Source organism: Coregonus clupeaformis, unplaced genomic scaffold (genome assembly GCF_020615455.1).
Source record: "Coregonus clupeaformis isolate EN_2021a unplaced genomic scaffold, ASM2061545v1 scaf0989, whole genome shotgun sequence".
NCBI lineage: Eukaryota > Metazoa > Chordata > Actinopteri > Salmoniformes > Salmonidae > Coregonus > Coregonus clupeaformis.
In genome coordinates this window covers 141,468-157,625 of record NW_025534443.1, presented here as the reverse complement: position 1 = coordinate 157,625, position 16,158 = coordinate 141,468, and the positions used below count along the sequence as shown (strand labels likewise).

The 16,158-nt window shown below is 44.4% G+C and overlaps 1 protein-coding gene across 5 annotated transcripts in view; it reads right to left on the bottom strand.

The window, feature by feature from the left end:
- Positions 1 to 12,057: 12,057 nt before the first annotated feature.
- LOC123486065 (activin receptor type-2A) overlaps positions 12,058 to 16,158 on the bottom strand; it is a 44,820-nt gene continuing 40,719 nt past the window's right edge. For all 5 annotated transcript variants that reach the window (XM_045217272.1, XM_045217275.1, XM_045217274.1 and 2 more), the window contains 6 exons: positions 15,649 to 15,792; positions 14,842 to 14,987; positions 14,431 to 14,545; positions 14,013 to 14,151; positions 13,630 to 13,760; positions 12,058 to 12,915 (listed from right to left, as the gene is read on the bottom strand). In XM_045217272.1, the coding sequence (XP_045073207.1) occupies positions 12,721 to 12,915; positions 13,630 to 13,760; positions 14,013 to 14,151; positions 14,431 to 14,545; positions 14,842 to 14,987; positions 15,649 to 15,792 (870 nt within the window). In that variant the 3' untranslated portion in view covers positions 12,058 to 12,720. The remainder of the gene's footprint in view (positions 12,916 to 13,629; positions 13,761 to 14,012; positions 14,152 to 14,430; positions 14,546 to 14,841; positions 14,988 to 15,648; positions 15,793 to 16,158) is intronic.

Sequence of the window (16,158 nt, the reverse complement as noted above, 5' to 3'; positions counted from 1 at the left end):
GACATTAGCAAACCCCTCATCCACACAACGCCATACACGTAGTCTGCGGTTGTGAGGCCAGTTGAACGTACTGCCAAATTCTCTAAAACGACGTTGGAGGTGGCCTATGGTAGAGAAATTAACATTTAATTCTCTGGCAACAGCTCTGGTGGAAATTCCTGCAGTCAGCATGCCAATTGCATGCTCCCTCAAAACTTGAGACATCTGTGGCATTGTGTTGTGTGACAAAACTGCACATTTTAGAGTGGCCTTTTATTTTCCCCAGCGCAAGGTGCACCTGTGTAATGATCATGCTGTTTAATCAGCTTCTTGACATTCCACACCTGTCAGGTGGATGGATTATCTTGGCAAAGAATAAATGCTCACTAACAGGGACGTAAACACATTTGTGCGTTTGGAAAATTTCTGGGATCTTATATTTCAGCTCATTAAACATGGGATCAACACTTTACATGTTGCGTTTATATTTTTGTTCAGTGTATTTAGCAATCTTATTACTTGGGGGTAGAAGCTGTCCAATATTTACACGTGTTTTGGGGAAGGTGAGATTGGGGGCAAGTGTTTAAATTGTGCAGTATTTAGCAAAAATAATAAGAGTCTGGTAGCAGCAGTTGTGATGTGTGTGTGTAGCATGAATGTAGATGTGTGTGTGTGTTTGTGTGTGTGGATGAGTGTATATCTGTGTGTGGGTGTGTGTCAGTGAGTGTGTGCATGTGTGCTAAGGTGCGGAGAGTCAGTGCAGGTGGTCAGTCCAGTTCAAGTGTTAAGCAATCTGATGGCTTGTAGATAGAAATGGTCTCTAAGCCTTTTGTTATCAGACCTCATGTTCCGATACCATCTGCCCCGATGGTAAGGGAGTGAACATCTCGTAGCTGGGGTGTGTGGGTTCCTTGATGATACTGCTGGCCTTTCTCAATATACAGTCCTTGATGACTGGGAGCACAGCCTCAGTGATGTACTGGGCCGTCTTCACCACACACTGGAGGGCATGCTGAATTTCTTCAGCCACCATAGAAAGTAGAGACACTGTTGCGCCATCTTGACAAAAGTGGTAGTGTTGATGGTCCATGTCAAGTCCTCTGTGATGTGGACACAGATGAACTTAAAACTGCATCTTTCTACTGCAGTCCCAATGATGTGGATCAGAGCATGTTCCCTCTGCTTCCTGAAGTCAACAATCAACTCCTTTGTTTTGCTGATGTTGAGGGAGAGGTTGTTGTCCTGGCACCACAATGCCAGTTCACTTACTTCCTCCCTATAGGCTGACTCATCATTGTTGGTTATCAGGGCTACAACCGTGGTGTCGTCAGGAAACTTGACAATGGAGTTGGTGTCGTGCAAAGCCATGCAGTCGTGGGTGAACATGGAGTACAGCAGAGGCCTGAGGACACACCCCTGGGGGGCACCTGTGTTAAGAGTCAGTGTGGAGGAGGTGTTGTTGCCAATCCTCACAGCCTGTGGTCTACCCGTCAGGAATTCCAGGATCCAGTTGCAGAGGGTGGTGTCCAGACCCAGGGGTCTGAGCTTGGTGTTGAGCTTGGAGGGAACAATAGTGTTCAATGCTAAACTGTAGTTAATGAACAGCATTCTCACATGTGTTCCCTTGTCCAGATGTGTTAGGGCCTTGTGAATAGTGATGGAAATGGCATCTTCTGTGGATCTGTTGGAGCGGAAGGCAAATTGGTGTGGGTCCAGTGTGCCTGGTATGCTGGCCTTGATGTGGGCCATGACCAGTATCTCGAAGCACTTCATGATGACCACGGTGAGTATGACGGGGCGATAGTCATTTGGGCATGTCACCTTGTTTTTGTTGGGCATTGGGATGATTGTGGTCTCCTTGAAGCAGGTGGGGACTACGGCTTGGCACAGGGACAGGTTGAAGATGTCAGAGAAGACACCAGCCAGCTGGTCAGCACACACTCTGAGGACGCAGCCAGGGATGCCATCTGGGCTTGGGCTGGCGGCTTTGTGAGTGTTCACTCTTTTGAGAGTTTTTCCTCACGTCAGTCTCAGAGCGTGAAAGTACCTGGTCATCCGGAGTAGCAAGAGTCTTCCTGGATGGCTCGGTATTGTTTGCCTCGAAGCGAGCAAAGAATGTGTTAAACTCGTCTGGGAGGGAGGCTTCAGTGGGAACCACACAGCTGGATTTGCCTTTGTAGTCTGTGACAGTCTGTAGTCTTTGCCACGTGTCTCGAGTCTGAGTTGTCAAACATCAATTCAAGTTTGAGTTTGTATTGTCTTTTTGCGCCCCTAATGGATTTGCAGCGCTCTTACCTGCTTGCCTTGGACACGTCGCGCACAACCAAGTCATCAGGGTTTGTTCTGCTGGCATTGAATGACGTCTCCGTTCATCCAGTGTTTTTAGTTGTGTTATGTCCAGATTATTATTGACACTTGGGAAGATGGCGCCGTACTGTATGGCTGCCGTCTTGCGAGCTCCGACTCAACTTTGCTATTTTGTGATTATTTTGGCGTTTATCTTTACCTTTTTTGCACTAAATGTATCCGCTATCATTTCTTATGATCGACAATAACTTTTGACATCAGATCAGCAGTTACTAACCTCAATTCCGGCTTCAACTTCGACTTTGACTCATCTTCCCTGGGCTCTTTGTGTAATTCCGACACAATTTTCGGGCTATCTAAGAGTAAATGTTGGTGAAAAAGAGGCAGGAGAGGGGAAGCTATCAACGGGACTCTCGTAACTGCAATATTCTCTGCTTTTCTGAAACATGGCTTTCGGACAAGATACCCCCCATGGCTATCCAACTCGATGGATTCTCCATTCACTTAGTAGACAGGACATTGGATTCAGGGAAATCGAGAGGGGGAGGGGTATGCCTCTTCATCAACAGCAAATGGTGTGCTGACTCTAGCGCAGTGGACGCCTCAACCCATTGTTCACCCGTCTTGAAATACCTGATGCTCAAATGCCGATCCTTCTACCTCCCGAGAGAGTTTTCATCTGTTATCGTGACTGCTGGCACTTAATGGACTGTATGAGGCTATAAACAAGCAGGAAACCATGCACCCGGAGGCTGCTTTCTTTGTTGACAGTGATTTTAATTCCATGTCATTAAGACAAATAATGCCCAACTTTCATCAACACGTCTCCTTTGCCACTAGGGGTTTTAAAGTCCTAGACCATTGCTACTCTACCCACAAGCAAGCATACAAGGCCCTCCCTCGTCCCCTCTTCGGCAAATCAGATGACACTATATTCCTGCTTCCTGTTTACAAGCAGAAGCTCCAACAGGAAGTACACGTGATGCACTCTGTTGAGAAATGGTCATCCAAATCGGAGGCTATGCTACAAGACTACTTTGCTAGCACTGACTGGAATACTGTATGTGCAGGGACTCTGCCGTAGCATCGACAAGCTAACCACCTGAGTCACGGCTTCATTAGGAAATGCATCACTGATGTTGTCCCGACAGTGAATGTTTGCTGCTTCCCCAATCAAAAGCTCTGTATTAACACAGCGGTTGGCGCTAAGTTAAAGGACAGGGCTACTGCACGCGGCTATCGCTGCCAACCCTGAGGCTGGGGCTGAGGACACAAACAAGTACAAAAATTCCCGCTACAACCTCTGCAGAGCCATATAGGAACAAGGAGGAATCCTATTACACAGGCTCTGACGCATGTGGCAGGGGCTACAGTCCATTACAGATTACAAAGGAAGACCCAGCTGTGATCTGCCCAAAGATGCCTCTCTACCAAACGAACACAAGCTTTCACAAAAACAACACTGAGCCATGCAAGAGGGCCCCCGCTGACCCAGGGGACTGGGTGATCTATCCGAGGCCGATGTGAGTAAGGTTTTTAATCAGGTCAACACTCATAAGGCCGTGGGGCCGGACGGTATTCCACGGCACGTTCTCAGAGCATGCGCAGAACGGCTGGCAGTTATATTCATGATCATTTTCAACCTCTCCTTGTCCCAGTCTATAATCCCCACATGTCACAAGCTGAACACCATCATTCCTGTTCCCAAGAACTCTAAGGCTACCTGCCACAATGACTATCACCCTGTAGCACTCACATCTGTAATCATGAAGTGCTTTGAAGGGCTGGTTAGGGCGCACATTAATTCCATCATCCCAGACACCCTAGACCCACTCCAATTTGCATACCGCCCCAACAGATCCATAGACGATGCAATCTCTATTACACTCCACACTGCTCTCACCCACCTAGATAAGAGGAGTACATATGTGAGAATGCTGTTCATTGACTACAGCTCTGCGTTCAACACCATAGTCCACTCCAAGCTCTTCACCAAGCCTGGACTGAACACCTCCCTCTGCAACTGGATCCTGGACTTCCTGACGAGCCGACCCCAGGTGGTGTGGGTAGGCAACATCACCTCCGCCACGTTGACCCTCAACACAGGGGCCCCACAGTGGTGTGTGCTTAGTCCACTCCTGTAATGGCTAAGCTTCCATATACTAAAACGCCACTTCTATAAATGCCTAAATACAGGTTTGGTTCCTTACGCATTTCCATAGATAAAAGGAGATTTGTTGTTACAGTTCAAATGTATTTATTACTCTCAAGTTAATTTTCCATTGTTTGTCACACAGATTCCAGGTTGGTAAGTGGTAAAATAAAGCATTATAATCCAGATGAGGTTAAACAGGTTCCAAGTGTTATGAATGGCAAAAAGGTAAGTAGTAACACGCAAATTAAATCCCAAAGAATAGGTAGCAACAGCCAAATTCAATCCCGAAGAAATGGTAGCAACAGCCAAATTAAATCCCAAAGAAATGGTAGCAACAGCCAAATTAAATCCCAAAGAAATGGTAGGAAACTGTAGCTCTACTAGTCCTCTTCCATCAGGTGCAATCACCTGCCCTCATGAGTTACTGATACCAGCTTTTACCCATAACCCTTCATTCTCTATTTTACAGGTTAACCATAGGTGTCCACCAGGTGACACAATAGCATCCATAAAAGGCTTCTGATATACATATTTTTGTACACTAGAGGGTACTATATGTTGGGGTCATGGGTCACTTGTGTTTATAGGTAGCACAGGTGACCAGGAAGGGTTAGCACAGGTGAGAGGAGAGAGCGTACAGTTCTTACCGTATCACAGATACAGTTTATAGAATGCATCGCTCTGCACCTTTTGTATAGGAATATGTGTATTGGAGCTATTTATATTTTATATGCGCAATAAATTGGTTGAGAGCTTCATCGACAGGGCTGCAGTGGAGTTGGTCGAGAGCTTCAAGTTCCTCAGTGTCCATGTCACTAAATACTTTAAATGGTCCATACACACGCAATAAGTCATGAAGAAGGCACGACAGCGCCTCTTCCCCCTCAGGAGGTTGAAAATATTTTATTGAGTTACAGTTCATATGAGAAAATCAGTCAATTGAAATGAATTCATTAGACCCTAATCTATGGATTTCACATGACTGGGAATACAGATATACATATTTTGGTGACAGATACCGTTAAAAAAATGGGCCTCACAATGGACCTCAGGATCTTGTCACAGTATTTTTGTGCATTCAAATTGCGACCGATAAAATGGCGAAAACATGGAACAGTGGTGAACCTTCCCAGGAGTGGCTGGCCGACCAAAATTACCCCAAGAGCGCAGCGACGACTCATCCAAGAGGTCACAAAAGACCCCACAACAACATCCAAAGAGCTGCAGGCCTCACTTGCCTCAGTTAAGGTCAGTGTTCATGACTCCACCATAAGAAAGCGGCTGGGCAAAAATGGCCTGCATGGCAGAGTTCCAAGACGAAATCCACTGCTGAGCAAAAATAACATTAAGGCTCGTCTCATTTTTGCCAGAAAACATCTTGTTGATCCCCAAGACCTTTGGGAAAATACTCTGTGGACTGACGAGACAAAAGTTGAACTTTTTGGAAGGTGTGTGTCCCATTACATCTGGCGTAAAAGTAACACCGCATTTCAGAAAAAGAACATCATACTAACAGTAAAATATGGTGGTGGTAGTGTGATGGTCTGGGCCTGTTTTGCTGCTTCAGGACCTGGAAGACTTGCTGTGATAAATGGAACCATGAATTCTGCTGTCTACCAAAAAATCCTGAAGGAGAATGTCCGGCCATTTGTTCGTGACCTCAAGCTGAAGCGAACTTGGGTTCTGCAGCAGGACAATGATCCAAAACACAACAGCAAGTCCACCTCTGAATGGCTGAAGAAAAACAAAATGGTCCTCTGTAGCTCAGCTGGTAGAGCACGGTGCTTGTAACGCCAGGGTAGTGGGTTCGATCCCCGGGACCACCCATACACAAAAATGTATGCACGCATGACTGTAAGTCGCTTTGGATAAAAGCGTCTGCTAAATGGTATATTATTATTTTAAGACTTTGGAGTGGCCTAGTCAAAGTCCTGACCTGAATCCTATTGAGATGCTGTGGCATGACCTTAAAAAGGCAGTTCATGCTCGAAAACCCTCCAATGTGGCTGAATTACAACAATTCTGCAAAGATGAGTGGGCCAAAATTCCTCCACAGCGCTGTAAAAGACTCATTGCAAGTTATCGCAAATGCTTGATTGCAGTTGTTGCTGCTAAGGGTGGCCCAACCAGTTATTAGGTTATAGGGGGCAATCACTTTTTCACACAGGGCCATGTGGGTTTGGATTTTGTTTTCCCTTAATAATAATAACAACCTTCATTTCAAAACTGCATTTTGTGTTTACTTGTGTTATCTTTTACTAATATTTACATTTGTTTGATGATCTGAAACATTTAAGTGTGACAAACATGCAAACAAATAACAAATCAGGAAGGGGGCAAACACTTTTTCACACCACTGTATATTTAAGACCAAATACTTTTAGACTTTAACTCAAGTAGTATTTTACTGGGTGATTTTTACTTGAGTCATTTGTTATTAAGATATCTTTACTTTTACTCAGGTATGACAACTGGATACTTTTTCCACCACTGCTTGCTGGTGCTATAGTTATGAGACTATCACCACCTCAAGCTGAACCTTGGCAAGACGGAGCTGCTTCCTCCCAGGGAAGGACTGCCCGTTCCATGATCTCGCCATCACGGTTGACAACTCCATTGTGTCCTCCTCCCAGAGTGCGAAGAGCCTTGGCGTAACCCTGGACAACACCCTGTCGTTCTCCGCTAACATCAAGGCGGTGACCCGATCCTGTAGGTTCATGCTCTACAACATTCGGAGAGTACGACCCTGCCTTACACAGGAAGCGGCACAGGTCCTAATCCAGGCACTTGTCATCTCCCGTCTGGATTACTGCAACTCGCTGTTGGCTGGGCTCCCTGCCTGTGCCATTAAACCCCTACAACTCATCCAGAATGCCGCAGCCCGTCTGGTGTTCAACCTTCCCAAGTTCTCTCACGTCACCCCGCTCCTCCGCACACTCCACTGGCTTCCAGTTGAAGCTCGCATCTGCTACAAGACCATGGTGCTTGCCTACGGAGCTGTGAGGGGAACGGCACCTCCGTACCTTCAGGATCTGATCAGTCCCTACACCCAAACGAGGGCATTGCGTTCATCCACCTCTGGCCTGCTGACCCCCCTACCTCTGCGGAAGCACAGTTCCCGCTCAGCCCAGTCAAAACTGTTCGCTGCTCTGGCACCCCAATGGTGGAACAAGCTCCCTCACGACGCCAGAACAGCGGAGTCACTCACCACCTTCCGGAGACACTTGAAACCCCACCTCTTTAAGGAATACCTGGGATTGGATAAAGTAATCCTTCTACCCCCCCTTACCCCCCCCAAAAAAACACACATTGTAAAGTGGTTATCCCACTGGCTATAAGGTGAATGCACCAATTTGTAAGTCGCTCTGGATAAGAGCGTCTGCTAAATGACGTAAATGTAAAAAAAAATGTTAATGAGACAGTGAGCAAGACTGTGTTGAGCTCAGAACTTCAGTTATCATAGTGAATGAGTAAACATTATTTCAGGATTTATTCAATAGATTGTGAGGCAGGGTTACTATTTTATTACACATCAATGATTTGGCCTGATTTTCATTCTTGAACTTTGTCTGATTATTGTGATAATACACTTGAATGACATCTAAACTTTCAAATGGTTCACAATGGTAAGGATGTATGAACAGAAGGCTATGCAAAAGAGGGTATATTATTGTTGGGAATTACTGTACATACATTTCCGCAACATTTTCGTCCAGAGGAAATCCCATTCTATACATTATTTTGACAAGCAAGTTGTTATCAAGGTGGGTCCGCATGACATAATCATCATCTCAGTAGACCATTTCCTACACACTATCCATCATACGTTTTTATAATGTTTCTATAGTTAATTCTTAAGGTATCTGCGTCAACAATGAAGAAAGGTTTTCTTTTAGTTTGAAGAGAGTCGATATGCTTGTCAAAGGTAATATTCTTCAATATTGGGTCCAGATTGAGGATTGGTTTTGGACAACCACTGAAAGACATGGGACCCCGAACCATCCCTCACGGACTGACAATTTACATTTACATCATTTAGCAGATGCTCTTATCCAGAGCGACTTACAAATTGTCGCTATAAATGATAAAAATGTTTCTGCCATGTGTACATTCACTGTGTGTAAATAGAATGATTTGGCTCTACTTATTGAATAAAGTCAAGCAATCTTTTCATCAGTGTATGACCCATAATTGTTATAGTGATGCATGAAGATGAAACCTTAGACCCATTCAATGCTAAACGCTGCCAACTAGTGGTCTGTTTTCGGAACCAACATTATTAGGTAAAAACAATTTACAGATAATTTCAGATGGACAACATCACAATGACACATCACATTGAGCAGTCACTATACTTTATTTTAGGGGGAATAGCATACAATTTCTCTGTACAATATTTAACATCCACTTCCAACCAGGCATCTGAAAAAGTTTGTGAAATAACTTGCAAAGCATAAAAATTTCCACCTGCCAATAGAACAGTAATTTGTGCCAAGTCGCACCGTTTGACTATCGCCAAATACTGAACCAAAGCTAACCTAGGTTTAGCTTTAGGGTTGTTTTGAGAGGAAGTGTGTTACGAGAAAACACTGTCTGCTGGTCACATACAAGGGATAGCATTCTTGCAACACTGCTGGAATATTGTAGCAATGGTATCTCAATGTTGTAGTGTAACATCTGGGGTCTGAGCTAGGATGTCAGGTAAAACAATGACTGTTTTCACACTACTGAGCCAACCTGAACCATACTTTGCTGGCTCTGATATTTTCCGATCACATTGTAATTTTCAGCTTTCTTCCAGCAGCTATGGCGGATGCTTAACCAGGTCACCCCAGTACAACTCGGTTCGGCTTAGTTTGGCTCACCTCAGTAGTGTGAAAATGGTATAACTGTTGATTCAGGGTTCCATTTGAGGGAATTTTCATCAGACCACCTTAGAAAGAAATGAGTCTCATCTAGGGAAGGAAGAGTGACCGTTTCGGGCCATTTGGGCCATAAATTGATACAATTTAAAAACATAGATATACAAAATAAACAGGTAAAATCTTATTATGGAATAATTAATTGATCAGGGATTTTTCAGCTTCTTTGTGATATATTCTAAAAACAATAGAAACAACCTCATGCTACAATCTAAAAACGACATGTATATTTACATAATGTGCATTTCAATATTCCAGTCAATCTGAAGTCAAATGTTATTGGGCTTTCTGAAGTTTATCTGAAAGAAATCAACTCTCACAAGAAGGCCAAGGTCTGATCAACTAAGAAGATTGTAGTGTGGTTTGGGGTATAAAACGTCTGTACAGTGAAATCAGCCCTGTAAAAGTAGCTGTGGTTTAAAAATAAAATCAGGTACACAATTATACCCACAAAATATCAGAAATCATCAGGATCACATCATGGCTACATATATTTTTTCCGTCAGAAGCACATACGACAATCAAAATAATGCAGTAGTACTGTAGTGATTGTATATCTGACTGTTGGTTCACCGCAAACTGCTTGGAAACTGGTGCCCCTTCCACTCTTCCTCCAATGCCCTTTGCTTGGTAGTTGCTATTGCTGAGCACTACAGGGTTCCAGTGTGTGGGAGGGGATTCACAGTAATGGCCACCATTTTATGGCTTCTCAATTAATCTTTCCTTGAATTGTCGCATCCCCTCTCCTCACCTCCTCCTCAACCATATTAGGCGAGGAGATAGGATGTGTCAAGGAAAGACCAATTGAGATACAGCCTACATCCGCTGCGAGACCACTGGCCAACTACAGCCTTCACCCCCAAGAGTAAAGACACAATCTAGTAATGCAGTTGGGCCTTCCCTAAGTCCCTTCCACTGTCTTTCAGAAAGAGGTAAAGTAGTGTTATTGTTTGAGTTGGCACCTGCCCACCTGCTCTTTGTCTAATCCTCAAAAGCTCAGGTCTGCTCTGCAAAGAATTAAAACACCAATAGACAAGATTAACTGTTTAAAAAATGCTACAGTTTTGTGAAAGTTGCTCCTGCAGCAATGCAAGTATGTACGCACTTGGACCATTCAGCACTGGTTGCATATACTGTAGTAATTACTGAAAAGCATAGTATTGAATCCCTGAACGTTGTTGATGTTGTTGTTGTAGTTCCAGTTAAAACACTGACTAGGTGTGAAGAGAGATAATGCAAAGTGTCAATGTCGCATCAGTGTCAATGTCACTCAGAAGGCAAATCTGAGATCATACAACAAGCTATAAATGGAATACAGAACACATTCACAAATCAAATTCCGGAAGGACGACGAGAGACATCCTTGTTTTGCACAGGGTGGGTCTACAGTAGTAATGTTGTCACACTGATTAAAGGCTGAGGAGGAGGACAGAGTTGAGATGATAGAGATGCTAGAAATAGAGATGTTTTAGCTCTATGGTTGAGATGACACCAGGAAGAGAGAGTCAGTGTGAAAGGTCACTCGCGTCTCAAAGCAGAAGGGTAGTAGCAAGGGACAGGGAGAGACAGAAGGGTGGTAGCTAGGGACAGGGAGAGACATAAGGGTGGTAACTAGGGACAGGGAGAGACATAAGGGTGGTAACTAGGGACAGGGAGAGACATAAGGGTGGTAACTAGGGACAGGGAGAGACATAAGGGTAGTAACTAGGGACAGGGAGATACAGAAGGGTGTTAGCTAGGGACAGGGAGAGACAGAAGGATGTTAGCTTGGGACAGGGAGAGACAGAAGGGTGGTAGCTAGGGACAGGGAGAGACATAAGGGTGGTAGCTACGGACAGGGAGAGACAGATGGGTAATAACTAGGGAGTCGAGACAGAAGGATGTTAGCTTGGGACAGGGAGAGACAGAAGGGTGGTAGCTAGGGACAGGGAGATACAGATGGGTAATAACTAGGGAGTCGAGACAGAAGGATGTTAGCTTGGGACAGGGAGAGACAGAAGGGTCGTAGCTACGGACAGGGAGATACAGAAGGGTGGTAGCTACGGACAGGGAGATACTGATGGGTAATAACTAGGGAGTCGAGACAGAAGAGTAGCTTCCTGAGCTTATTTAAAAAGAAGACCAAAGGATAACCAAAAGGCATGCTCACATCATTAAATACTCGGTTGACACAGCAAATCAAAATAAGAAAGAAGTGCTTTTTTAAATCATTTTCAATGACTTAGGGGGTTATTGAAATACTTTTAAAATGTAGGATTAAAATGTTTTCATTAAAAACAAAGGAAGGAAGGACAAAATAATGCACAAAAAAAATCATACAAAGAAGAAAAACAAGAAGGCAGAAACACGTGTGTAAATGTATTGCCATACATTTCTTTGCGGACTAGTTTTAAAACTGTGGTGATAATTATTCTATTTGCCACAGCTGTACAGTATACAGTTCAATAATACCAAAGTAATGATGTCATCTGAATAGTTTACAGAGAGATTGTTGTAGTCATAGAAATATAATTAATAGAACTAGAAACAATAGTAGTTCTATTTCTATGGTTGTAGTGTTGTAATGAAGATGGAACTGAGGTATACCTTGTTGACTTGATGGAGGTCTATGGTTTTGCTTTCGAAGTAGTAATGCTTGGAAATGGATCCCCCCCTAAAATAAAACTTGATTACCATTGATTTGATACTATGTACAGCAGCAGTACACGTGACATTCAGAAGCTGTTTCTTATTGGCATTACAATTGTCATTATCATTATCATAACACAGAAAGAAAACAGCAAATGCATTTTGAAAACAAGTTGCCCTTTTTTTTTTACTGAGCTGTGAGAGTAATTCTTGGAGACTCCATCCTCTTCCTCTTCTTTTGCTTAGAAAATAGAACAGAAGTCTGTTAGGAGGTCCTAGTGTTTTCTTCGTATATATAAAAAGAAAATGTCCCTTTTGCCCAGCTCACAGGGTTTGTTATGACCTAGTGTTGTCCTTTTGAAGGATCCTTTTTTGCCCAGCTCAAAGAGGCTGCTGTTTTTCTTTTGAAGGACTCTGTTTTACAGTTTGAGGCTCGCAATGGGAGTCCAACACATCATGATAGTATAAAGTGGGTAGAAACCAAAGCAGTGTGGGAGGGCACAGCCAGGTATTTTCCTAAATGACAGTAGTGTAGCGCCCAGCACTAAAACACACCACGCCATGCCAGCACGCCAATCTGAGGGGATCAGGGGTCAGAGTTTAACCCAGGATCATCCAGAGTTCATGATCCTGAACGGGCCACTCTGATTGAACAATGTATACCTGAAAACATCAAATCAAAACCGCTCCATGTCCACCACCTGACACGTCCAGTCAATGTCCGTCCATTCATAGGCTGGACTCTTTGGGCGGGAAGTCCACGTTGGTCACCATGGTGACGACAGTGACGATCTCCTCGGGGGCGATGATGTTGGTCTGGCGTTGCATCTGGATGATGCGTTGCTCCACGCAGCCCGCCGAGAGGCGTGCCTCCGCCTCGTGATCCCAGCACTCATCGATGGTCTCACACAGCATCACCATGCCCTGGGACAAGCATAAGAGTATATATAGGGTCATTTAAGCAGAAGCAGAAGCTTGAACCCATAACCCTGATGTTGCTAGCTCTATGCTCTAACCCAGTGGTTTCCAACCTTTTCTGGTTACTGTACCACCAACTGAATTTTGCTACTTAAGTAGTTTTTTGTGGTATCTGTACTTTACTATTTCTATTTTTGCCAACTTTTATTTTACTTCACTACATTCTTGAAGAAAATAATGTACTTTTTACTCCATACATTTTCCCTGACACCCAAAAGTACTCGTTACATTTTGACAAGAAAATGGTCCAATTCATGCACTTGTCAAGAGAACATCCCTGGTCACCTCTACTGCCTCTGATCTGGTGGACTCACTAAACACAAATGTTTTGTTTGTAAATTATGTCTGAGTGTTGGAGTCTGCCCCTGGCTATCCGTCAATAAAAATAAATAAAATAGACAATTGTGCCGTCTGGTTTGCTTAATATAAGGAATGTGAAATGATTTCTACTTTTACTTTTAATACTTAAGTATATTTTAGCAATTCCATTTACTTTTGATATTTAAGTATATTTAAAACCAAATACTTTTAGACTTTTACTCAAGTAGTATTTTACTGGGTGACTTTCACTTTTACTTGAGTCATTTTCTTTAAAAGGTTTCTTTACTTTTACTCAAGTATGACAATTGAGTACTTTTCCCACCACTGGTCCTCACTCACCGCGTGTTTCTGCCAGCACTCTCTGAGGCTTGGCCGTAACTTCTTGTGGACCACCACCTCCTGCATGTCCTCTAGAGACGGGTGCTGTCCCACCTCCTCCTCGAAGGGCAGTGTGTACTCATCCACAGGACCTGCAACAAAACACACACACACACACAGCGTGAGATACAGAGAAAACACACACACCAGCAGAGAAACCACACACACACAGTGACTCCTTTTGGGATCACATTCGGCACCGTAGGTATTCTGGTCGCTTCCGTCAGCTCTACATGGAGTCAGCAGTCGGCCTTGTCCCCGAGTCATTGATCCTTACTGAGACGCACAAGGTCAACATACCCGTTGCAAACACACGAGGACACACACACGGTTTTCCTTCTCACCGTCTGCAGCGGTGCAGCGAGCGGCCAGCTCCCACAGCACCAGCCCCATGGCGTACATGTCTATCCTCAGGAAGGAGTCTCTCTGGAAGTTGATGGCCCCCTCCAGCACCTCAGGGGCCATGTAGCGCCTCGTGCCCACCTGGAGAAGCACAACACAAGGCTACAAGGTCACACTCTGTCTCATGTCAACAACACACTGCCTTAAGGTCATAGTTCACTCCGGAATCAACGTTTGTCCGATATTCACACACCTCTTACGGACCTCAATGTGGGATATTACACCGTTTTTTGAAGTCTGAAAATGTATTTGATTTTGAAGTGAACTACTGTATCACTACATTTGTGGATAATGTATTCACCGATTCTGCTCTTTCTGCAGGTTAATACAGCATCAGAATAACCAGCATCATTATTTTACCTGGCCGTGGGTATCTCCTGCTGACTTCCCAGCTTCAAACTTCAGGGCCAGGCCGAAGTCCGCTATGCAGGCTGTCAGGTTGTTCTTTAGAAGCACGTTCTTACTCTTGATGTCCCTGTTGGAGCCAGAGAGAGAGAGCGATAGAGAGAGAGAGGGAGATAAGAAAACAGCAGACAGAGGAACAAGCAATCGAGGAGTGGGCCTCAATTCTATTGATGTGATGGAATGTATTTGTTCTACCAGCTGTCAGCGCTCCGGTCAATGTGTTCTGTTGTATCATATTTGCCTGTGTGTCTGTTTTTGTCCCTGTGACCTATGCTGGTGACAAACCCAATTTTCCCCCTGTGGGGAACAATAAAGTTTTTTTGATTCAGGGTAGGACCGGGCCGGCCGATACCATCCTCCACCCACCTGTGTGCGACGGCGGGCTTGTGTCCGTCCTTCAGCCCGGGGATGTCCTCGTGGAGATAGGCCAGGCCACGGGCCAAGGTCTGGGAGATGTGGCACAGCTCGTTCCACGACACCACGTTGGCCTTCAGGTAATCAGTCAGAGAGCCCTGTGGGGGAAACACAATTAGTGTTAGTAGTTGTAGTAACACTGTCCAACCACTGGAGGGCAGACAACCCGCTTCAGGGGCTGACCCTGTGCTGCTTCCAGCCTCTTGGTATATGTGTAGCAGAGGAGGCTGGTGGGAGGAGCTATAAGGGGATGGGCTTATTGTAATGGCTGGAATGGAATTAATGGAATAGAGTCAGACAAGTGGTTTCCATTTGTTTGATGTGGAACCATTTATTCCATTTCAGTCATTACAATAGTCCATCCTATAGCTCCTCCCACCAGCCTCCTGTGGTGTGTGGTGTCTGGTCGGTTGTTGTTTTAAGAACAAATAGACCAGGGTTCCCCAAATGGCGGCCCGCGGGACAATTTTATTTGAGACGCGGTGTGGGTGAACGGATGTCTTCAATATTATTCTACAATGTAGAAAATAGTAAAAATAAAGGAAAACCCTTGTATGAGTAGGTGTGTCCAAACTTTTGACTGGTACCATATCTGTTTGGGCTTCTTGCGGTCAATTTGCAATCTACAAATTATTTGTAAATATGTTCCGGCCCACTGACCATCCGCTCAAGAAAAAATCATCCCGCCGCTGAATCTAGTTCATGATCCCTGAAATAGACAGATGTCAATTTGGATGGACAATGAAGTTGTATACGTACGTTGTCGTGATAGGCTGTGATGAGCCAGAGGTCTATGTCCATGTTGTTGTCTCTCTTCTCCACGCCGATGAAGTGGAGCAGGTTCTCGTGTTTCATCCCACTCAGGCTGTAGATCTCATACTCGTTCTGCCACGACAGCTTGTCCTGCAGGCCACACACCAACACACAACATTAGGTCCTCTGTAGCTCAGGTGGTAGAGCATGGCGCTTGCAACGGCAAGATTGTGGGTTCGACTCCCAGGACCACCCATATGTAAAATGTTTGCACACATGACTAAGTCGCTTTGGATAAAAGCGTCTGCTAAATGGCCTATATTATATTAGCTAATTCACCTTGTGTGATGTACAAATATGACATAAATCAAACACAATAACGTATACAGTGTTACCTATGACTCCCGAGAACAGTACTACAGTGTTTCACTTCAGTGTGCCATAAAACATGAGGATCAAGCCAACTTTCTAAAACAGAGCTAAATTGTAACCAAACGACCAATCTATCAAAATAAT